General features: G+C 48.4%; 1 protein-coding gene across 1 annotated transcript in view; it reads right to left on the bottom strand.

Moving 5' to 3' along the window:
- Positions 1–1853: 1853 nt before the first annotated feature.
- LRP11 (LDL receptor related protein 11) overlaps positions 1854–24510 on the bottom strand; it is a 52364-nt gene continuing 29707 nt past the window's right edge. Inside the window, exons 3-7 of the mRNA XM_055136100.1 lie at positions 20437–20578; positions 15710–15835; positions 9418–9624; positions 4691–4786; positions 1854–2252 (exon numbers count right to left, since the gene is read on the bottom strand). Of these exons, the coding sequence (XP_054992075.1) occupies positions 2098–2252; positions 4691–4786; positions 9418–9624; positions 15710–15835; positions 20437–20578 (726 nt within the window). The 3' untranslated portion in view covers positions 1854–2097. The remainder of the gene's footprint in view (positions 2253–4690; positions 4787–9417; positions 9625–15709; positions 15836–20436; positions 20579–24510) is intronic.

The raw sequence follows: 24510 nt of genomic DNA on the forward strand, positions 1-24510 counted from the left end.
CGCATAAGGTACCAGGGATTGAACCCAGATTGGCTGTGTGCAAGGCCAGCGCCTTACCCGCTGCACCATCCAGCCCTCAAACCAAGCCTTTGTTTAAAGGAACCGTCTTTCTCCAGCTCACTCTGAAAATAAAGTGCTCTCAATTGCTCGCAAGTACTTTTCTTTTTCTCTTTGGGCCACACCTGGGGATGCATGGGGGTTACTCCTGGCTCTGCACTCAGAAATTATTCCTGGCAGTGCTCGGGGACTATATGGGATGCTGGGAATCAAACCCGGGTCGGTCGCATGCAAGGCAAATGCCCTACCCACTGTGCTATCGCTCCAGCCCCTACTTGCAAGTATAAAGATACGCCATTCTAAACGGGAATGTCAGAGTGTTACTGAACACTGCACTATATTCTAAGTAGAATTTCCAGAATATGTGTAATTTTGGCATTAAAGAAGAATGAGAATAATTTGCCTATAAAATCATCCAGATTAAAAATGAAGACAATCTACAGGCCCAGAGCGATAGTACAGTGGGTAGGGCATTTGCCTTGCACGTGGCCGACCCAGGTTCCATCCCCAGCATGCCATATGATCCCCAGAGCATATCTCCAGATGTGACAAAAAGCTGGGGGGGGGGGAGTGAACATGATCTAATTAGATGCCAGTTCTCTGTCAAGATGAATTTGTGCAAAGCTGCACAAATATTCCTAGAATACATACAACTGGCATTAGCTGTTTTGCACATGCATTTTGGGTGGGGGGTAAGGGAAGGTTGGGGCTCACACCTGACAGGCGTTCTCCTGGCTCTGTGCTCAGGGATCACTCCTGGTGGGTTTGGGGGACCATATGGGTGTCAGGGATCAAACCCTGGTGGCTCACATGCAAGGCAAGCCCGCTACCTGCTGTCCTGTCCCTCTGGGGCTGCACGTAGCATTTTGTAGCATGAGATAAATGAGGGCCAGGGGCTCATTCCATTGACTGGAAGAACCTGCTGATGTTAAACGTAACATTTTCACAGAAGCCTTTGCCAGGAACCCGTTCCCATCTTCTGTTCCTCCTCCAGAATGCATTTTCTCTTCCAACACAAACTACTGCTGGAAAATGCCGAGCACTGTTAGGTCGGTGAGGAGGAACCAATCCTTCCTCATTTGGTCCTGAGCCAAGATTCTGCTCTGTTTGCCCTCTGCTGCCCTCTGGCTTCCATGGTCACTTCACGACCAGGTGTGAGCTCCTTTCAGGTCTGAAGATGATCTTTTCTCCCAAAAGTCAGCGTCATGAGCCGGCCACTAGCTGACGTGATGGTGGGAGCTGGCAAGAACCTCGGAGGCCTCACTGACCACCTGTTAATAGGGGTAGAATTGAAATATTCCCATCATGGGGGACCTTCTCATTAGTGGCATAAATTCATGGGATCTATTCTCAGCAGCGAGGTGGGTTTTTTGGTGGTTGTTTTGTTTTTAGCTTTTTGGGTCATACCTGGCAATGCTCAGGGGTTACTCCTGGCTCTGCAGTCAGGAATTACTGCTGGCGGTGCTCAGGGGACCATATGGGATGCCGGGGATCGAACCCAGGTTGGCTGCATGCAAGGCAAATGCCCTCTCCACTGTGCTATTGCTCTGGCCTCAGCAGTGAGTTTTGAAGGGGGGCAGTGAAGGGCGGATGAGGAACCTTAAAGCACAGAATGGGAGGGCCACGGACTGAGAAGGGGGAGGGGCTGCACTACACAGAAATACCAGGGTTGTCAGTGGGTGGCTGCTAATGCATTAAGGGTTAACTGACACAGCTAGTCTAAGGCTTCCTCTTGAGATGCTGATTTTTTTGCTGAGCTCATTAGAAAAATCTCTCCAAGGACAGAGTACGTAAGCCAGAATTATAACTCTCTTTAATCAGACTTCTACAATCTCAAAATATTTCATTTACTTTCCAAGGAAAAAATCTACAGTAAATTAAAACAAAGATTCGAGGTCTGCAGAACCTTGGGGGCTTTACATGGTTTCCCTTAGCCCAGTTAAAAATCACTAAAAATCACTAGGTCTAAAGGTGTAGGTCCCAATGTGTGTGTAAATTATAAGCAACAGTGCCCTGGTCCCCCGGCTATGTAAAGGAAACTCAGAGATACATCCCATTGATGAGGTAGTCAGATTCCTCAGATGTAATGGGCCGAGCTTTTTTAAGTTTCTGTTTGACCAGTCGGAGGCGGCAAGCAACCAAGAGAAGCAGCAAAGCAGTGATGGCCAAGCCCAGGGCCAGGGGAAGCACAGCACCTGCGGAAGGTGAGAAATGAATAGGTCAGTGACCGATGAGCTGTAGTGACTGAGAGGCACTTGGCATCCTCTGGGAGATCAGGTACTGCCTACTCGGGGGACTTGTATTGCCACTGTTTTGCAGATCAACTGAGGTCCAGGGATGAATTGAGCTCGGAGCACATGGCTTGTTAGAAGTTGAGGTCTCAAACACTGACTCCCTTGAGACAGCTCTGTACCACATGCCTACAGAATCCGTAAAGCAATAGGGAGGCGAAGGTAGATCACCTGTACAGCCAATGACAACATTCTTTAAAGTGATCGTAGGGAACTGTCATTGTAGCCGTAGATTAGGTTTCTGGATTCATACATGACCATACTCTTATTTTTTTTATTTTTTATTTTTTTTGCTTTTTGGATCACACCCAGCGATGCACAGGGGTTACTCCTGGCTCATGCACTCAGGAATTACTCCTGGCGGTGCTCAGGGGACCGTAGGGATGCTGGGAATCAAACCCGGTTCGGCCCCATGAAAGGCAAATGCCCTACCCACTGTGCTATTGCTCCAGCCCCTCTTTTTTTTTTTAATTGTTTTTAAATTTTTTTTTTCTTTTTGGGTCACACCCGGCAATGTACAGGGGTTACTCCTGGCTCTGCACGCAGGAATTACTCCTGGTGGTGCTCGGGGGACCATATAGGATGCTGGGATTCGAACCTGGGTCGGCCGCATGTAAGGCAAATGCCCTACCTGCTGTGCTGTTGCTCCAGCCCCAGTGATCATACTCTTTTTGAAACCAGAGCGGACAGGTCAGAACAAGTGCTAAGGGGCTTGCCCTGCATGCATGCAGCTGATCCAAGTTCCATCCCTGGCACCACATAAGGCCCGAGCCCTGCCACGAGTGACCCTATGCACAGAGCAAGGAGTAGACCCTGAGCTGCTGGACATGCCCTTCCCTCCCCACCAAAAAAAATGTGGATTGGGCCAGAGAGAGCTGGAAGAGGCTGAATGCATGTAGGAAGCCTGTGCTTGATCCCTGGCACGACCTGTTCCCTGGCACCACTGAGACTGCTCCCTGAGTACTGCCGAGTGTGGCTCATGAACAAAGTAGAGACTAACCCCCAATTTCTTGTTCTGGTTAAAGCTTTAAGAAATTTATTTCTTAGGCTGGAGCCATAGTACAGTGGGCCAAGCTGGGTTCCATCCTTGGCACCATGAATGGCCCCCTTAGCCCTGCCAGGAGTGATCCAATGTAAAACCAGGAGTAAGCCATGAGCACGACTGGGTATTTCCCCAAAAAAAATATTTTTTTGGAAACATAATTTTAGAAAAATATTTTTTCTAAATTCAGTTAACTATACTCATCCAGCAGAACTATCTATCACCGAAAGGCAACTTCAAAATATGCTTTTGGTGGGTCAGACAACTCAATGGCCTGAGGCATGCTTTGCAAGCATGAGACCCTCGTTCAGTCCCCAGCATAGCAGGGTCCCGTAGCCCCTGAGCATGGCCGGGTGTGGCCCAAAATGCAAAGCAGAAAGTTGCTGATCATCCCATATGGTCCCCTGAGCACCGCCAGGAGTAATTTCTGAGTGCAGAGCCAGGAGTAACCCCTGTGCATCGCTGGGTGTGACCCAAAAAGCAAAAAAAAAGAAAAAAAAAAGAAAGTTGCTGATGGATGTGATTGGGGGATGGGTAGCTGAGGGGCAAATCTCTTCTGTCCTGAAAGGCACTCAGGCTTGTTCCCAGGTAGAAACGTGTTAGAGGCATGTGTGAAGTGACGGGGAGTGCCCTGGCTCCGTCTTCCTCAGCTACTCACAGGTTCTAGTCTTGGTTTGATCGATGATGCTATTTTTGTTTGCTTTAGGACCACACCAGGCAGTGCTGGGGGAGGGGGGGACACCACTCCTAGCTCGATGTTTGAGGACCCCTCCTGGAGGTGCTCAGGGGGCTGCACATAAAGCAGGTGTGCTGTCCATGGTACTCTCTCCCCGGTCCTTGACTTCACTAGCCAGGCCGAGCCTGGGGTTGGGGTAGGACTCAGCTACGGAAGCTCTGTCAGCTGGTGGAACATGAGCAGCAACTCTCCACTGGGCCGGTGTGATACCGTTGTCTGTCCTTTGCTCGTGCTGCATGGACAACACCGAGCCTGATGTGGAACTTACATCTAGTCACCAGAGAGGGCAAGAGAAAGGGCCTCAGCCTTCCTCAGTCTCACAAACTTCAGCTGAGCTGGGCCATTATTCCTGGGACTGTGCCTCATCCAGTCCTCCAGATTAGCGTTGGGTGAGATCTGAGGAATATAGTTCAGGAGCCCAAGGGTGGAGCCCGGCAGCAGACAAGGCGCCTTCTGCGTCACCCTCAGATCACTGTTCTCCTCAACCCTTCGAGTGGCCTCGCCTGGAAGACTCAGTCCTGCACTCGTTTAAACCATCTGGTGAGCCTCTAAGGCATGGCTTACCTGCTTCTGGAGCTGGGTGTTCCCTTCCTTCATGATCAGTCTTGGGCTCGAAAATATAATTTTCCTCTGATATGTCCTTCCCCGAGGAAGCACTCTCTGTGGGAAACAAACAGAACATATGTTGGAGGTGCATCAGAAAAAGGTGGAAAATCAAGCACATTTTGCTTTTTAAGAGTAGACCTGGAGCTGGAGCAATAGCACAGTGGGTAGGGCTTTTGTCTTGCACGCGGCCGACCCGGGTTCGATTCGCGGCCGACCCAGGTTCGATTCCCAGCATCCCATATTGTCCCCTGAGCACTGCCGGGGTAATTCCTGAGTGCAGAGCCAGGAGTAACCCCTGTGCATCACTGGGTTCTGATCAAAAAAAAGCAAAAAAAAAAAAAAGAGTAGACTTAAAGGACCATATTTTCTTTTTCTTTTTTAATTTTTTTAAATTTTATTGAATCAACATGAGATAGTTACAAGCTTTCATGTTTGAGTTACAATCTCACAATGATCAAACACCCATCCCTCCACCAGTGCACATTCCCCACCACCAGTATCCCGGGTATACCCCCCTTTCCCACCCTCCCCCTGCCTCTATGGCAGACAATATTCCCCATACTCTCTCTCTCCTTTTGGGCATTATGGCTTGCAACACAGACACTGAGAGGTCATCATGTTTAAAGGACCATATTTTCTTCTTATATACCTGACTTGTGTTTGATACTAAAACCCCATAGAGGTTCCCAAACTTATTTGACTTAACCACTTTCTAGTAAAAAAAGAGAAAAAATCATTCACTGTCTGTAAAGGAAGGGGTGATGTGTGTTGTGTGTTGTTCGAGGGCTCTCAGGACGACTTGCTTTCTCTCACTCTCTCGCCGCTCGAGTTTGGTGCTCTCGAGCCGCTGTGTATGGACCGGATCCGGATGGCTCCTCCTTGTGCTCTGCTTCTGTGTGTGTCATTGTGCTCTCTTCTGTCTGTCTCTCTATCTCTGTCTCTGTAGTGTCTCCTCTGGTCTCTTCCGACCTCTCTCTGTCTCTGTCGTCTCTCCTCTGGTCTCTTCTGATCTCTCTTTCCGGAGCCCTTCTTGCTCTCACTTCTGACTCTGACTCTTACTTCTGACTCTGACTCTCACTTGCTTTGTGCTCTTTCTTTCTCCTGCTTCTGGCTCCGATGACTCCCTGATTCTCTTCCGCCTTGTGCTCTGCTTCTGTGTCTTCTCCCTCTGTTTCTCTTACAGTCTTAGTTTATATAGCAATCACATAGGGTGGTGACACAAAGGTGGGTTGAACATTAACAAATCAACAAAGAGGGGTAAGACCACTCCTCCAGGAGACTAACAAAATCTCATCTAAGGAGATTACTCCAGATTACTAGGAGAGCCTCTTAAGGGCAGGATTCCATCCAGGGTGTGTCACTTTCTTCTTTCCTCAGCTAGTAATCCACTTAAATAGTTATAGTAAATTTATTTCTAATATTTCTAGCAATGTCATTCTGTATGAGCTCAGTAAGAGATATATCAGACTTAAAGTTTGGTTCTTCCTGAGGACATTCACTATATATTCCAGACCACAGTCCTCAGGCCAGGTTAGTCTTCCTAACCCCAGCAGGGCCCTAGTCTCGTCGTTACTTTTGGATCATGATAGCATTTATCTATAACCATGCTCTCAACTTATAGTTGAGTATTGTGGCGCTTTGGCCTGGCCCATTTCAATGCCAGGGTAGCTCATAGCATGCCCTGGGTCCATTCCGTCCCTCGTCGGGACCCTGCTTTTGGGGTGCTAGGAACTAAGGGCAACTGAGTTGAGAAAGCAGATGCCCAGGAGTAAATATTATTGGAGTCAATCAGCTCCCAAGTTACAAAGCATAATATTAACTGGCTTCCTGTGTCCATACAGAAAGTTTACTAAGGTAAACTAAGTTCCCTGCGGCAAAGCTAAAGGACAAACCCAATGTTATCCTACAACTGTCCCTCTAGAAATCTACCTTTTTATTTATTTTTTAATTGGTGTTTGGTTTTGTGGCCACATCTGGTGGTGGTCAAGGCTGACTCCTGGCTCTGCACTCAGGGATCACTCCTGGCAGGGGTTGAGGGTCCCTATGTGGTGCTGGGAACCAAACCCAGGTTGGCCAAGTGCTGGCAAGTTCTTTAACCTCTGCATTATCTCTCTGCATTATCATTATTCAGCCTGTGATGTATTCGCTTATATGCTAATATATTACTTTTTGGGTTTATTTTTGGGCCATTCCTGCCAATACTTGGGGGTTACTCCGAGCTCTATGTTTGTGTATGACTCTAGGGGGACTCTGGGTAGCATTGTAGCACTGTTGTCCCATTGTTCATCAATTTGCTCGAGCGGGCACCAGTAACGTCTCCATTGTGAGACTTGTTACTGTTTTTGGCACATCAAATATGCCACGGGTAGCTTTCCAGGCTCTGCCGTGCAGGTGGGATACTCTCAGTAGCTTGCCAGGCTCTCCGAGAGGGATGGAAGAATCAAACCTGGGTTGACCGCATACAAGGTAAACACCCTACATGCTGTGCTATCGCTCTGGGGTAACAGGGGCCAAACCCAGGCCTCCTGCATTCGAGGGGCACGCTCTACTTATTGCACTCATTCTCACTCTGGCCTCTACCATATTCATTTAAATGGGGCCTGGGACCCAGGAGGTGCTTAAGCCCATCTAGTTTCAACACTCTGTGAATGTGAAGAATGCATGCTAAACATGGTGCAGAGGTCATTTAAAGAGAGTGAAGGAGTTTCTTCCTCAAAAGGAAGTCATGAAATTTGCCCATAAATGGATGGACATGGAGAGTATCATGCTGAGTGAAATGAGTCAGAAGTAAAGGGACAGATATAGAATGACTGCATTCACTTGTGGTATATAAAAAAATATATATATATATATATATATATATATATATATATATATATATAGTAGAAGAATATCCATGGCCAGGGAAAATGGGGGTTAGGAGGACGGGCCAATGGTTGGAACTAACCACAAGTATGTGTGGGGCTGAGGGTAAGTAAGATGGAGAAGAGACTGCTATGACAATAACAGCTGGGAATGTGACACTGGAGATCTGAGGGTTGGGCTGGAGCGATAGCACAGTAATTAGGGCATTTGCCTTGCATGCGGCCGACACGGGTTCGATTCCCAGCATCCTGTATGGTCCCCTGAGCACCGCCAGGAGTAATTCCTGAGTAACCTTTGTTCATCTTTGGGTGTGACCCAAAAAGAAAAAAAGGATCTGAGGGTTAAAAGTAGGTAATTTTCTTGATAACCTTTTAGTATCAATATTGCAAACCACAGTGCCCAAAAAGAGAGGGAGGGAGGGAGGGAGGGAGGGAGAGTGAGAGAGAGAGAGAGAGAGAGAGAGAGAGAGAGAGAGAGAGAGAGAGAGAGAGAGAGAGAGAGAGGCCTGATATAGAGGCAGGCAGGGGTGGGAGGGTGATGGGAGGGAACCTGGGGACATTGGTGCTGGGAAATGTTCACTGTTGGAGGATGGATGGATGACTGAAATCCAATCATGAATGGCTTTGTAATGCTCTAAAAAATATAAATAAAAAGAAAAAAAAAAGAAAACAACTCCAAGGGGAAAAAAAGAACTTCTGGAGACCTTTACTCTCTATAAGAATCATTAGCAAATACTTGACACTGTCACTGTTACTGTCATCCCGTTGCTCATTGATTTGCTCAAGTGGGCACCAGTAACGCCTCCATTGTGAGAGCAAGTACTTGACCTCTGGCATATTTCTGCTAACTCACTCATGTTTAAGCACTGCTCTGCTTTCCCTGTTATGAAATCCCACGTCTGCTCTTCACATCACACAGCAAGAATTCCTCCCTCCCAGCCTCGGTTCTACCCACGCTACACTCCTCCTGCCGGAGACACTTGGCTGACCTGACTCCATCTGTATTACTGCGGCAGCCCGCATCCCTCCACACCCCTGTCCCAGGAAGCCCCCTCAAACTCACCCCCAGCCATGTAAGCTCCATTCTACAGACAAAACCTTCAGTTCTGATGAAGGTTTGACCATGTGCTGCTCTATTACTGTATTTCTTTTTATCGCAAGTATGGGAAAGATATTTTAGATTTTGGAGGCAGTGACACCTACGCGTATATAAATAAATAGAGCTAATGATAACTTACTAACAATTTCAGGTATTGATACCTCTGGAGAACCAATATGTATACATATGGATATATTTATTAGGTGTTGCTATAAATGATGAGCACAAATTTCAGGTGCTATTTGTTCTGTTTTTTCTTCATTTAAGTGCTTTTTTAAAAAAAAAATTAAATCACTGTGAGCTCAACCCTTACAAAGCTGTTCTTGATTAGGTTTCAGTCATACAGTGCTCCAACACCCATCCCTGCACCAGTGCACATTTCCCAGCACCAGGGTCCCCAGGGTCCCTCCCACCACCCCTCACCCCACCTTCAACTCTTTCTTTTTTCCTTGGAAGAAAATATCTTTCTCTGAAAGTCTTCCATTATCACCCCAACTTTTGAGTCAGGTTTTGCTCTCGCGGATGAGGTTCTTGGTGGAAAACACGCCTCAAGTTCTTACCTGATGTGGGGCTGGAGTGATAGTCCAGTGGGGAGGGTGTTTGCCTTGAACGTGGCCAATGAGGGTTCAATCCCTGGAACCCTACACAGTGCCCCGAGTCTGCCAGGAGTGACCCCTGAGCACTGCCAGGTGTGCCCCCCCATCCCCCTAAAAAGTTCTTACCTGACGTGACAGGACGAATTTGAGGTCCTGGTTCCCAGAAGGCGGAATGATTCCTCCTCTCCATGTCTGATGACGTAGGGGGCTGGTTCGGGGCTGTGCCTTTCTGGGACGTTTCCACCAAGGAGGTCTGCTTTGCATCTTCACTGGGCCCCGTGGCTCTAGGCTGGGCCGTGGCAGTGTGGGTCACCATCTTCCGGTCAAGGGCCACTGAGGATCGAAGAGCTAGGAGTTAGTTGGTGAGTGCTTTCCTGAACTGTAGCCAGAACCTCTCGATCTGCAGCATATTTAAGATCACAGATATCTGGGGATCACAGACACCCCTCGACTAAGACTTGTCAGAGCTTCACTTGAAAGCCTGTTAGCTCAGGTGGAAAAGGAAGGTCCATCCTTTCTGCTTCCAGTACTTAGCTTTGTAAAAGGCACAGAGGGCCGGAGAGAGAGTATGGCAGGCAAGGTGCTTGGCTTGTACTTAGTTCGAGCCCTAGCACTGCATAGGGTCCTCGGATCCCTGCCAGGAGTGAGCCCTGAGCATAGCCAGGTGTGACCTCAAACCAAAAAACCTATAAGGCACAGAAAATTGTCAAAGACAAAACTTTAATCTGAGCAAATCAGGACTTCCTGTGTTGCCTTCAGCGGCGGTGCTTATGGCCTTTTAAGGTGGCTGTGAGGAAGAGGGACAGCCCTGACTTAGACACAGCTAGTGTGTTCTACCTTTTCTGCACATATGTCAAAAGAGTTAGCTCACTTCTGTTTGTTCTTGAGCCACACCTGCATGCTCACGGTGTATTCCTAGCTCAGTGCTCAGAGATTCCTTTTGGCAGTGCTCAGGAGACCACATATTGTGGCAGGGTCAAACTGTCTCTTGTTTCATAAAAAGAATTTGCCTGTTGGATAGTAACCTGTTGGATATAATACCTGTGGGATATTAACCCTAAGTACCTTAGGCTTCAGCAGTGAATTGTCCCTTTTCCTCCCCCACTCAGAGAAGCTTACAGTGCTCTTATGAGCACCACCTATCCCCTGAGTTTATCTTTACCTTTTCCTTTATGCTTTACCTCTCTGGTTAGCTACTAATTTTATATTTATACCAATATAATTTTATATTTATACCAATATGTTTATACCAATTTAGACCACTATATGTTTATACCAAGCCAGGTTACTTATAAAGTCAAACCTCTGGTGACTCTGGATTTTGTATTTGTAGTGAATACAAATACAAAATCCAGAATGTAGTGAATGATTTGCTTTTCTCTTTCCCCTGTAACCTTTTCATATTTTACTATAGAGCAATATTCTTTACTGAAACACAGAAAGACCATTAATACTATGTTTCTAATGTTTGGGAGTTAATTGGCGCTTAAATATTTCTACTCCTGGGAATTTGTCATAATTACTTGACTCAGGCTTCAGTTGCTGTAGTTCCTCACGTCCTAAAAAGCTGGTTCCCACTGACAAATCTCTGGATGGACACGGGGCAAGCAGCAAAGTTACCCTGGCTTTGATGGGACAGTCTAGAAGGCATAAAGCATGGTCTTGAGACAAGCTGTCCTAAAACACAGGACCCCTTGGGATAGAAAAACTAAACTATCCTGAGGACTTAGTCTGGGATTTAGTAAAAGAGGCATGGCTTTTAACCTGTGTCCCCGAGCCCAGAGAATTAACTTTTGGAATCTACATCTCTTATTATGTTTATCTGAATAACTGAAAATATTAGTAAGAAATAAACTTAATTGTTTAATATGTAGTAGCCACAGCTCCAGGCCGCTTTCTGGGCACACTATAAGACACTTTATACCCATTTTCCATAACTTCTGCACCATATTTAATGGGGTTCAAATATGGTGTGAACCATGGGAATACCTGTAAGGGCAATTGGAGGCCGCTCTAAAAGCCGCCCAGCAAGCTACTGAGAGTACCCCGCCCACATGGCAGTGCCTGGCAAGCTACCCGTGGTGTATTTGATATGCCAAAAACAGTAACAACAATGGGCCTCATTTGCCTGACACTGAAAGAGCCCCCAAACCTTAATAAGGATGAGCAAGGAGAGGCTGATAAAATCTCAGGGATGAACTAGACTGCCAAAACAAAGAAGGACTAAAATGACTGTCTGTACTTTCAACGCACGTATGCTGGCATCAGAAGCATCCATCGAGGACCTAATGATGCAAGTGCAGAAGATCACGTACGACATCATTGTCTAACCGAAACAAGAAGGCATCGATCACATCACACTATTTTCAACACTGGAGAAGAACTGTTCCTCGAAACATGCGACAACAGAGGTGTCGGTGTCATTGGTGTCCTTGTCAACATGAACTTGGCCATGAGCATTGATTCATTCAAATGCCTAACAACCCGAATCGAATGATCACGCTTGAATAGATGTGGCGCACTGCCAGCAGTTTCTATCTTCTTTGTCTATGCACCAATATCCAACTACAATGAAGAAGAAATTGAGAAATTCTACATGGAGCTGGAGAAGTTTTATAAAGAAGACCACACCTTCTACAAGATCACTGTCAGTGATTTTAATGCCAAGATAGGACCGAGAAGGTCACCCGAGGAACTCCACATTGGGACCCATGGCCTAGAATGGAACGAACAGGGTGAGAAACTGTCTGAGTTCATCATGTTGACCAAGACCATCCATGGTAACTCACAGTTCCAGAAGGCTGAATCTAAACATTGGACATGGGAGTCTCCTGGTGGACAGTTCCACAACAAAATTGACCACATCATATTCAATCAAAGATTTTGCCTGACCGATGTCGCTGTTGTCCCAAAATTCCAAACAGGATTAGACCACTGGCTCTTTCATGCAAAATTCTACTTCACAAAGTGGGGAGAAAGGACTGCAAAGTTTAAGTTTAAGAAGAGAACTCCCAGAATGACCACCAACTGGGAGCTCTTTGGCACTATTGCAGCAACATTGGAAGATGCCATTGTTGACAACATCGACGAGGCATACAATCAACTGGTTCAGCACCTCTATGACTGCGAGAGGAATGCCGAGAGTGGGAAAGCCACAAACAGATGCCTGTCTTCGGAAACTCTCGAGCTCATTCGCCAACGTTGTTTGGCACAAGCCTTAGGCAATCACAAGCTAATGTCCGAGCTTGCAAAGCTGTGCAGAGAAGCGATAAATGAGAGAGAAGAGAGAAGAGCAGCAGTGTTGGCTGATGTGGCAGAAGCTAGGAAAAGTATTCGTAACGCTTGCCTGTCCTTCGCCAACTACAAGACCAAGATGACTGCCCTCCGATGTCCTGATGGATCTATCACATCTTCCAGAAGGGCAATGGAGAGGATTATTCACCACTTCTACTCGGATCTCTTCGACAGCCACGTCCACCTGCCCACATACCAAATTCCACAGGATAGATATGTCATTCCCAATGTCCTCCCTTCCAAAATCCGACACGCCATTTCATTGGTAAAGACGCGTACAGCACCCAGTCCAGACAAGGTCAGACCTGAACACCTGAAGAATCTGCTGCCAGTACTCATTGATACACTGGCTCGGCTCTTCACACGCTACCTGTATGAATGCAAGGTTCCGTCCCAATGGAAAACTAGCAGGACCGTTTTATTATACAAGAAGGGAGACATCCATGACATCGGCAACTATTGCCCAATCTCCCTGTTATCTGTCATCTACAAGTTGTTCACTCAAGTCTTCCTGAATAGAATAGGCAGAACACTAGATGAAGGACCACCATGCGAGCAAGCTGGTTTCTGAAAAGAATTCAGCACGATCGACCATATCCACACAGTGACCAAGCTCACTGAAGTTTTGTGAGAGTTCAAGATGCTGCTCTGTCTAACGTTCATCAATTTAAAGAAGGCCTTTGATTCTGCTGAGACTGAAGTGGTCATCAAAGCCCTAGCCAAACAGGGCATTCAAACTTAGTACATGAAGATCCTCTGTGAGCTGTATTACGAATTCACCATTCTACAAGGAAGTGATCATTGACATGAAGAGAGGGGTTCAGCAGGGTGATACCATTTAACTGACACTCTTCAGTGCCACCCTCAAGAACGTCATGCGACAACTGGAATGGGAAGGAATGGGAGTGAAGACAGACGGTCAGCAACTACACCACCTCCACTTCGCTGATGACATCATTCTAATAACACCAAACATTAGCCAAGCAGCACAAATGCTGGCCGACTTTGACCACGAATGTGGAAAGGTCAGACTGCTTCTGAATCTCACCAAAACAATGTTCATGAAAAAGAGCTAGTCCCTGACGTTCCATTTGCTCTCAATGGAACGAACATCTCCAAATGCAGCAGCTATGTGTACCTGGGTTGAGAACTCAACATGAGAACAACTTGGCGCCAGAAATGTGCAGGAGGAAGAGAGCAGCATGGAACACCTTCAAGAGCGTCGAAGAAGTGGTTAAGAGGACAAAGAACCTCCAGCTCTGGGTACATCTTTTCAACTCTACCTTGGCCTTATGAAAACAGGATGAGAACGCTATTTGGGTATCCCAAAGAAGAATCGAAAGAGCTATGCTTGGAGTATCATGTTTCACTCAAGTGAGAGAAGGAATCCGGAGTCCCGACCTCCGTCGATGATCAAGACTCAGGGACGCTGTCTCGTTTGCCAAGGCGTTGAAAATCAGATGGGCCACGGACAATGCTCTGGACCCGATTCGGGGCCAGCAACACCGGGGGGCCGGAGGGAGGAGGTGCCGCCAGCACACCTTCTCCGGATGGAACCCCGGCGCCACTGAGCAGCAACTAACACGGCTCCAGGATTCGGGACTGGGACAGATCCGAGCCGCGCGGCCGCTAGCGCAGCCGCGCGACCTTTTCTAAAACCTGAAAACATACAATCTTTGAATGGAAAACTAATTATCAAATGCCTCCTTATTAGGGCTATCTTGTTTGGGGATATAACTCCCACAACAATAGTGAGTTTTGTGTTGAAATATGGAACGTAATCAAGGTGAAGAGAAAATAACGTGAGGTTCATCAGTTATAAAGTTGGGGTGGGGGCGGGGGGCATACCGGGGATTTTGGTGGTGGAATATGGGCACTGGTGAAGGGATGGTGTTTGAATACGGTATAACTGAGGCATAAACCTGAGAACTTTGTAACTTTCCACATGGTGATAAAATTTAAAAAATAAATAAATAAATAAATACATTTAAAAAAAAAAAAAGAAAAGAAAATCAGATGGGCCAGACATGTAATTCGATTTAGAGATGACCGCTGGACTGGAGCTGTTACTGACTGGATTCCATGGCATGTCAAAAGACCACATGGCCGTCCACCTATGAGATGGTCAAACTTCTTCATTGAAACCCTGAACAAATGGTTTGAGGCTCTTTGTGTTCCTGGAGTGAGCAGATAACATTGGGCTACACTAGTACGCGACAGATACAAATGGAGATGTTACTGGCACCTATTTGAGCAAATCGAAGATCAACGGGATGGCAAGTGATACAAGTGATGTACTAGCAGCAAGGGAAAGAGAAAAACAATATAGATGCTTGTCTCCCATGGGATTGGAGCAATAGCAAAGTGGGTAGGGCATTAGCCTTGCATGCAGCCAATCCGGGTTTGATACTTCTGTCCCTCTCAGAGAGCCCAGCAAGCTACCAAGAGTATCCTGCCCGCATGGCAGAGCCTGGCAAGCTCTCCGTGGTGTATTCGATATGCCAAAAACAGTAACGACAAGTGTCACGATGGAGACGTTACTGGTGCCCGCTTGAGCAAATCGATGAACAACTGGACGACAGTGTGTCAGTGCTACAGTCTCCCCGAGGCGAATTTCTCAGTATAGCCCTTGGGAGACACAGCGTCGTCTCCTTGAGTTAATTCCCCAAAAGAATTGCCTCTGTTGAAATATTTTACCTCTGTAAATGCTCAATCGCACCTACTTGCAGTCCTATACCTCGAACCCCCTCAGATGGCTATAGAGGCTATTGGTCTGGAAAATAAATGGGCCATTTTGACCATCAATCTGACCCGTCCCTTTGTTCCTTTGCCGGGGAGGTGGCATTCAGACACTGAACATGTTGTACCAAAGGACCCCTCCAGTAACTTTAATTTACTCCTCACCACAATTTTAGGATGGGTCAGAAGCTTCTGGAAACATGGAGAGCAATATGGAAACCTAACATAGGTCAGTTAAGTAAACCCTTTCAGACTCAAGTAAACGCTTTTTGACCCTGCGGCTGGTTCCCACGGAGCTGTCTCCCATCAGAGTCTGCGCTGGACTGCGGGCGCACAGACCTCCCTTCTGCCCCGGGACCTGGGGATGTGACGCGGCCCGACTCACCATTCTGGCAGAAAGCCTCGTCAGACCCGTCCGGACACTGCTCCTCGCCATCGCACGCCAGCGTGATGTCGATGCAACAGCCGTCGTCACAGAAGAAGTGGTGGCGAGAGCAAACGGGCAGGCATCCTGTGTAGGAAAAGTCTCCAGTCACCCAGTCACCCGTGAGGGACAGTCAGACCCAGGGGTGGAGTGCAGGGGGAGGGGATGGGAGGCACCGGGGCCAGGGCGACAGGGACTTGTGTAGCTGGAGCTACAGGCAGAGGTGCTGAGAAGGTGAGGGGGTCGATCCTGACCTCATTCCCGGGAAGCGCTCTGGGCCTTTAGAGGCTAATATCCCGGGGACACTGCCTGAGAGCTGGGGACAGACAGGTGGCAGCTCTAGTCCCCCTCCCCCATGTCTCACTGGCCTTGGGTCCTCCATCCAGCCCTCCTCAGAAGGAGGAGAGGCCTATTTAAAAGATTTGATTTTCTGGGATTGGAGCCATAGCACAGCTGGGACGGTGTTTGCCTTCTATGTGGCCGACCATGGTTCAATCCCCGGTATCCCATATGGTCCCCTGAGCACCGCCAGGAGTAATTCCTGAGTGCAGAGCCAGGAGCAACCCCCCTCTGTACTATCTCTTCAGTCCCAGAAAATAGAACCCTGTAAGTGGGCAGCTCCTCCTGAGGAAAGGCTGGACAGAGCACTCAAGGCCAGTGAGACATGGGGGAGGGGACTAGCAATGTTGACTGTCTGTCCCTCAGCCCTGGACCCACAGCCTGGCACCAGGCAGGCTGACAACACTTCAGAATGCCGTCTTCTCTTCTCTCAGGGCTGTCAAACTTGACTGAGATTCACCTTCTACTAATGAATCTTAGCGGTTGACTCTCGATACATTCTTGGTACTGTAAAAATCAGAATCATTTATTTATTATTATTGTTTAATTTTTTTGGCCACACCTGGCAGTGCTCAGGGATTACTCCTGGCTCTGCACTCAGGAATTACTCCTGGCAGTGCTTGGGGGGCCATATGGGGTGCTGGGAATTGAACCCAGGTCAGCCACATGCAAGACACATGCCCTACCCTCTGTACTGTCACTCCAGTCCCAGAAAATAGAAACTTTTAAATGGGTCAACAATTTGATCTGTTTGTTTATTTGTTTTTGGGCCACACCTGGCAGTGCTTAGGACTCACTCCTGGCTCTGCACTCAGGAATTACTCCTGGTAGTGCTCAGGGGACCATAAAGGATGCTGGGGATTGAACCTGGGTCAGCCGTGTGTGAGGCAAGTGCCTCCCTCCCAACCCCGCACTATCCTATAACTCTCCACCCAACCTTTCATATTTCTTATATTCATGACGTGAGAATCCTATTATATTAAGATATTTTACTTACTGCTTGGTGACTGATGAATACTTATGATTTATCCCTCTGTTTTCATTGTTGTTTGGGAGGCGGAATAGGGTTGGCCTCCCAATTAGCTCAGGGGACACTCCTGGCAATACCAGACCAACCAACCCAGAAAACTCAGTGCTCAAGCCCCAGGATGCAGCATAGGGGAGCACAGGGCCACTCTGGTGTCACTGGGGGGGCCTTCCAGGGGCACATCGTGGGATGCCCAGGGACCATGCGGTGCAAGGAGTGTGACCTGGGGGTGGGAACGTGTGGCCCTCACCCTGTGCTATCTTCCTGGGCCTCTTGTTTTGTTTTCCATGCAGCCCCAGGGAGCCCTGGGACTCACGCCTGTGAGGGATGTGCCTGGAGCAGTGGTCTCCAAACTTCCCAGGCCAGGTACCCCATCAATATACTGACGGGCACGTCCCAGCCCTATAATGAGTGGCATGTCCTACTGTCCTAACATTGGGCACGTTATAAAACCTACCGAAAGTCTAAGAAGAGATTGAAAATGTGAGTGGGCTTGTCATGTCCTTCTCGGGGGGAACCTATTGGAAACCAGTGATGTCAATCCTATTGGAAGAATTTGGTGGCTTGCTGTTTGGGTGATTATTTCCCCCCTTCAAAGCTTGAAGACATGCCACTCTCTGTTACTGAAATGGGGCCAAGTTATTATTATTATTATTATTATTATTATTTTGCTTCTTGGGTCAAACCTGGCAATGCACAGGGGTTACTCCTGGCTCTGCACTCAGGAATTACCCCTGGCAGTGCTTAGGGGACCATATGGGATGCTGGGAATCGAACCTGGGTCGACCACGTGCAAGGCAAACGCCCTACCCGCTGTGCTATTGCTCCAGCCCCAAGGGCCAAGTTATTATTGCCTAAGCTTGACTCTTGGCCCCAGAAGCCACTGCCCACCTCACCGTCACAGCTGAGCCATTATCCGCACAGTGGAGGGGACAGCACATGACTCTGCCTCGGCCTTGGTTCCCAGCATCTCTGGGGTACTACGGCCTTTGATGCCTGGTCCGAAATCCCCATCTAACCCCACAGAGACAATACCTCCCTTCTGTATTTTCTGTATAAAATGATATATACAAACCCCAAGTGACCTTGCAGAAATCCATAGGGATTCACAACCCCCTCCGCCGTTCAAATACCTTTTATCATTCTCTTGGGGGCAGGCCAGCATGCAGAAGGGGCCTGTCCGGCGTCTAAATATTTGGAGACCTGGAAACTTGGCTCAGGTCCATAAACCAGGACACATAAGTAGCACCTGAGGTGCCCTGGGTCTGCTCTCCGTGGACTGCGGGACGTCTCCAGGGCCCATGTGGGTGGGCCGGATGACATCACCACTTGCCCTGCAGCCCTGTCGAGCTGTGGGGACAGGGGCTTGGGGTCCCCCTCCTCTCTGCCGGGTACCTGCAGCCTTGGCTGGAAAGGCAACAACCAGCCGACCCAGTGGGCGACTTAAATTCAGATGCCCAGTGGGAGGCCACGTGCCAGTCTTGCCCCTTGGGCCCAAGCGCATCCTCCTTCATCTCCGACAGACATGCGGCCCAGGTCATTGCTGGGAGATGCGATGGGTGACTGTGCAAACCAGGGACAGTCACAGCCTGTCCTCTGAGCCTCAGGCCTCCACCTGCTGGCATGTTTACCGTCCTAACCCTGAGTGGTCGTGCACGTCAGGGACAGGCTGGACCTGGGACCCTCGGCCAGTGCCTGTGCAGCATCACTGTGTGGGGACAGGGAGGGGGAGGGCGGAGCTCCCCACTCCACAGCCCATGTCCAGCACGTCCCCCTGCACTGCAGACACCGAGAAAACACCCTGACCGTCTGACATAACCTCAAACAGACCCTCTCCCAGGGCCCCTTCTGAAGAGAGTTAAGGGGCAAGACCCAATATCTTTAGTGCTCCCGAGGTCCATAAAAGATTTTTTGGGGGGTTCTGGGTCACGCTGGTGACTCAGGGGGCCACATGTGGTGCCCGAGATGGAACCAGGGCTGTGGCTAAAATGGCTGCATGGAAGGCAAGTGTCTTGCTTTCTGTACTACCTCTCCACCCCCCATAAAAACTTTCTAAGAATATAGTTTCACGATGTTCGAAACATAGATATCTGGGAAAGTGAGGGGCAGAACCAAGTTTACACTGTGTTACACAATGTGGGGTCTGTCACATGTAAAGCTGTATTATAACTCCATCTGCAGTGCCCAATAGTTTTTAAATAGTCCTTATATTTTGCTTTTTTGGGGGGAGGTTGGGTGACACCTGGAGGTACTTTTGGCTCCGTGTTTCAGGGCCATTCCTGGTGGTAGTCGGGGGGAGGGGGGGAACCGTAAGATGCCAGGTGCTGAATCAGGACTGACTGCCCATACGCAACGTAAGCCCCTTCACCTCTGCGCCCTCTCTCCAGTCCCTTTGCTTTTTATCATTCATTGGATTACTGAAGTAACTTTGCGTTAATATAGTCCTCCTCCCTTTGCTTTTTTATCATTTTATCATTCATTGAATCACTGAAATAACATTGCATTAATATCACATAAGCTGCCATTTGCATAATTAAAGATCCACACATGTACACATGACATTAAGCCATGAAGCTTATCACTACAAATCCAGTTCCATTGTCTATACCCCATCTATCTACCACATCTACACACTCTCCTCCCACTTCCCACTGAGTCACCTCTAATCTAAAAGTTAATGTTTACAGGGCTAAGAGAGATAGTACAGCAGGCAGGGCGTTGGCCTTGCACGGGACCAACCCGGGTTCAATCTGCGGCATCCCATGTGGTCCCCTGAGCCTGCCAGGAGTGATACCCAAGTGCAGAGCCAGGAGTAAGTCTTCAGCACTGCTGAGTGGGGGCCCCCAAAAAACAAATAAAAGTCAATACTTGCTTTATTTGCTTCGGTGTTCCTTTTATACCCACAGGCCAGTTTAACAGTCTAACCAGTGTAATAGTCCACAGACCAGCAGTTCTACCAAGGTGGTAGGATAGTGGTTTTCAACTTTGCCATACCTGTGGCCCAGATCGGTCCATAAGGAACACCAGTTTCTTTTTTTTTTTTTTCTATCTATACCACATGGGAGTGAAATCATAAGGAAAGTGTCCACCTTCACTGCATTCTCTGAACACACTAGGCAAGCCGACCAGGCGCAGAGCAGAGAGGAGGGGGGCGTTTACGAGCTGGCTGGAGGACATGGTGTTCACGCAGGGTGCACCCCACCCCAGCCCACTGGGGTCCCTTCGTGAGGGTCCCTTAACTGATCGCCATCACATTTTCCCTAAAGACTCTCATCCGTCACCACCGAGAGCAAAGGCCCTGGGGCTGTTGCTTCCTGCTCACCTCCGGAGGACAAAGCTGCGGGCAGCACCGTCACAGACACGTTGTCGGAGCTGCTCTGGCCGGCCGTGTCCGTCACTGTCAGCTGAAAGTCGTACTTCCCTTCCTGCAAGTGGGACAGCTTCAGGATTCCGGACTGAGGTACCTGTCACCACAAGAGGAAACGTCAGGCCTGTAAGGTGACCCGTGGCACGCAGCCAACCTCCCCCTGATCCAGGGTGCCCCAAGCAGGCTGTAAAGACCCACCTCACACATGATGGTCATGGTTGGTTCTTTTTTTTTTTTCTTTTTGGGTCATACCCAGCAATGCACAGGGGTTACTTCTGGCTCGTGCACTCAGGAATTACTCCTGGCGGTGCTCGGGGGACCATATGGGATGCTGGGAATCGAACCCAGGTCAGCCGTGTGCAAGGCAAACGCCTTACCCACTGTGCTATTGCTCCAGCACCTTTAGCTCCTCTTTGAATTAGGAATTTCCAATTTTTTTTGTGTCACCCATGACTGACAATCCTTCTCTAGTCCTTCACTGCTGCTGAGTCTGTCCCCTCCTCCAGGCACCACCCCCAGTATCTAGTCCCTCGCCTGCAAGGACCTCTTTGACTCAGAGAAGACGGTTAGGACCAGCATCGTCACAGTAACAATGGCTGCATGCTGCCTCCCTTGCAGCCACACAAGAACTTCCCCGTCCTCCTGCCTTTTCTTTTACAGTGACCTTGGCTAATAGTTTGCTCATGTCACCTTACACAAACAAACAAAATGATGATCAATAAGAATCTCCCTGAGGGGCCAGAGTCCAGTGGATCACGTACTTGCTTTGCATGCAGCTTCCTGTGTTGGGTCCCCGGTACCCCATGTGACCCTCGAGTCCCACCAGGAGTGACTCCTGAGCACCACTGGGGGTGGTCCCAAAACTAGCAAAAAAATATTTTTACTACTTGTGGTGCAGCAAGTAGGAGAGTTGTACCCTCAGGTAACACAGCGGGCGGGGCATTTGCTGGCATGTGGTGACTGGGGTTTGGCACTCTCTATGGTCCCCTGAGCCGGCCAGGAAAGATCCCTGTGCAGAGAGCCAGGCCTGAGCTCCCAGCATCACAGGCGCCCACAAACAAATAAACAAAACAAGAAGGTAGACGTCCCTGCTTCCGTCTACCTTCTAGGAATCGCTGTCCACGTTCTATCTGCTAGACAGCATCGCCCTGTTCTCCTCACGCCAAGGACTTCCTCCGGTGAGTGACACGGAGCAACAGAACCGATAAGATATGTCAGTTATGAAATGTTTCCACACATTCCCTGCAGATGCTGTCAGCCAGAGAGCTGGCAAAGACCCCTAGGGCCTGGCTTCTTATTGCCAAGAGATATTACGGGTGACCACGTGGGTGTGGTCGGGCGTTGAAGTCATGGATGTGGGAAACCATCATTAACCATCTTGTAAATCACATAAACGCAATCAAGACAAAATGTTTAAAACAACAACAACAACAACAAAACCGGAAGTGGACGGACTGGCTCCTGAGAAAGAGACCCTGTATCCTTCCAGCCCTGGCGTGGGGAGAAGGCCTGACAGCGAACACCAGGCCTGAATTTCATTTGACTCATCCTTCCCTCTCCCCTCGCTACACACACACTTTATTTAAACACCGTGATTTACAAAGTTGTTCATGTAGATTTGCTACAGGCATTCCTTATCCCAACACCAATCCCACCATCATCTCCATTCTCCCAGTTACCCCTCAAGCAGGTCCACAATAATCTATTTTATATTTCTTGTCATCACTAAATGACTAACAGAATGATCAAAAAATTATGTCCAGGGGCTGGAGCAATAGCACAGCGGGTAGGGCATTTGCCTTGCACGCAGCCGACCCAGGTTCGATTCCCAGCATCCCATATGGTCCCCTGAGCACTGCCAGGGGTAATTCTTGAGTGCAGAGCTGGGAGTAACCTGTGCATCACTGGGTGTGACCCAAAAAGCAAAAAGAAAAAAAATATGTCCATAGGAGAAAAAAAAATTGTCTAAATTGTATTGAACCATGGGGCATCCTTCTCTAAGGCCTTACTAAGCTGCTGTCACAGGTTAAGCCTTCTGTGTTAATGTTTTTGTTAGCTGACACTGGGGGCTGGCTTCTGTGTTACATCCCATACAGCCAGGTGTGCTCCTACTGGGATATCAGTGTTGTAGCGTTTGGATATGTCATTTAGCTGCAAACATGGCCATATACTCCAGAGAATCCAGAATATTTAACTGGACAGTTAACTGGGAAGTTAATTATTTAATTGGGCATAGCTGCCAGGTCCCCTGGAAGTACAGGGAGTTGGGGGGAGGTTGCCCACCCCGACTCTGCGAAGGCCTGGAGTCTTCAGCAATAAAGACCTGTGTACCTGAAGTTATCAGTCATTTAGGTTCTCTGAGGTGCTCAGTCCTGGGTGGTGGGGTCCGGCCAGAGGTACAATAACAGGTCTGGGGGTGAGGGAGTGGATGCAGGTCTCATTTGGGCAGGGTCTGGCCTGCTCCCCCTCAAGGCAGTTTGACTCATTTTTATCTTTTTTTTGTGGGGGTGACAGGGAAGGGGGAGTTCAAGCCCCACCTGATGATACACTGGGTGTGCCCCTGACTCTGTGCTCAGGGAATCACTCCTGAATGGTGCTCAAGGGACCATATGTAGCTCCAGGAACTGAACGAGGGTCAGCTGCATGCAAGGCAAGTAAGTGTCTTAGCTCCTGTGATATCTCTCCAGTCCTGAGAGTGTGTCTTCCATTCCCCACCCACAGTTTCATGCTCTGCAGTAATTGAGCTCAGGGTGGCTGAACTCAGTCTGCTGGTCTGGACAGCTCTGCCTCGTCAGACGGTGTTGCAACAGAGTTTACTTAACACGCTAAAACCATCTTTAGCCCAAAAGGCAAGGAGATTTTATTATTAACATCATTGGGCTGCAACGAGGCAGTCACTGGAATCCCGGCCCGGGGCAAGGCAGAGCAGGAGGAGAGTGAGCCTTATACAGGAAGACTCCTGCCACTAACCCACTGTGGGGCAGAGAGAGAAGGATGGAGCTGCTCTGTGACAATCCTGTGAGATGCAAGTTAGAGGGGGCCCTTGTTGCTGGGAATCTCTGGGATGGAAACATTCTGTTTCAAGTTCCATATGGACATATAGCCTGGCTCTTCTGTTCTGCCATAACTTTCTGACTTACGACCTTTCCATCTTTGCCTGGCTCCCAGAATGGGAGACTTTGCCTGGCCTCCAGCTGCTTCTCCTGGTTCCTTCCTTAGCTACCCGCTTCTGTTTCTAATAACTTCCCCACTACTATAGCAACACACCCAGAGAAAGCTTTTTTTTGGGGGGGGGTCACTCCGGGTGATGCTCATGGGTTACTCCTGGCTCTGCACCCAGGAACCACTTCTGGCGGTGCTCAGGGGACCCTATGGGATGCTGGAAATCGAACCCGGGTCGGCCGCATACAAGGCAAACGCCCTACCCACTGTGCCATCGCTCCAGCCCCGAAAGCATTTCTTAAGCTGAAGAGGTTTTCAATCTTTTTATAACCATGGGTCAGTGAAAATAGAACAAATGTTTAGTGGGCCTAAGGCAGAAATAAAAATCATCATTTAGAATAAGAATATTTATATATTTGGGCCATGGAGATAGCTCGGAGTGTTGGAATACATGTTTTTCTTGCAGTGACTCTGGGTTTGACCCTTAAACTCAGAGGGGGCCTCTCAGTGACCCTAAGCACCTAGCCAGGAGTAGCACCCAAGCACTCTGGGTGTATCCAAAATACAACTTAAATACCAATATGCATATTAATGCCTGTATATGTTGTAGCAATTTGTTTTTCACGAACCAGTAGAAAATTTCTCTGAATTGGCATCAGTTCGTTAACAGGTAGCTGAAAATCACTCAGTCCTACAAAGCCAGGCTGGAAACCCTGCTAGCTAACTTTCTACAAAGTTCCTCAGTCTGTTTCTTTAGTCGTGTCCTTTTCATATAATGACAGCTTCCCCATGTGGGCATTTTCAGTTGTCCCTTATTCCATCCCAGAGAATCTGACTGAGACTAAAAAAGGAGATCTCTCTTACACA

This window comes from Sorex araneus, chromosome 4 (assembly GCF_027595985.1).
Source record: "Sorex araneus isolate mSorAra2 chromosome 4, mSorAra2.pri, whole genome shotgun sequence".
Lineage (NCBI taxonomy): Eukaryota > Metazoa > Chordata > Mammalia > Eulipotyphla > Soricidae > Sorex > Sorex araneus.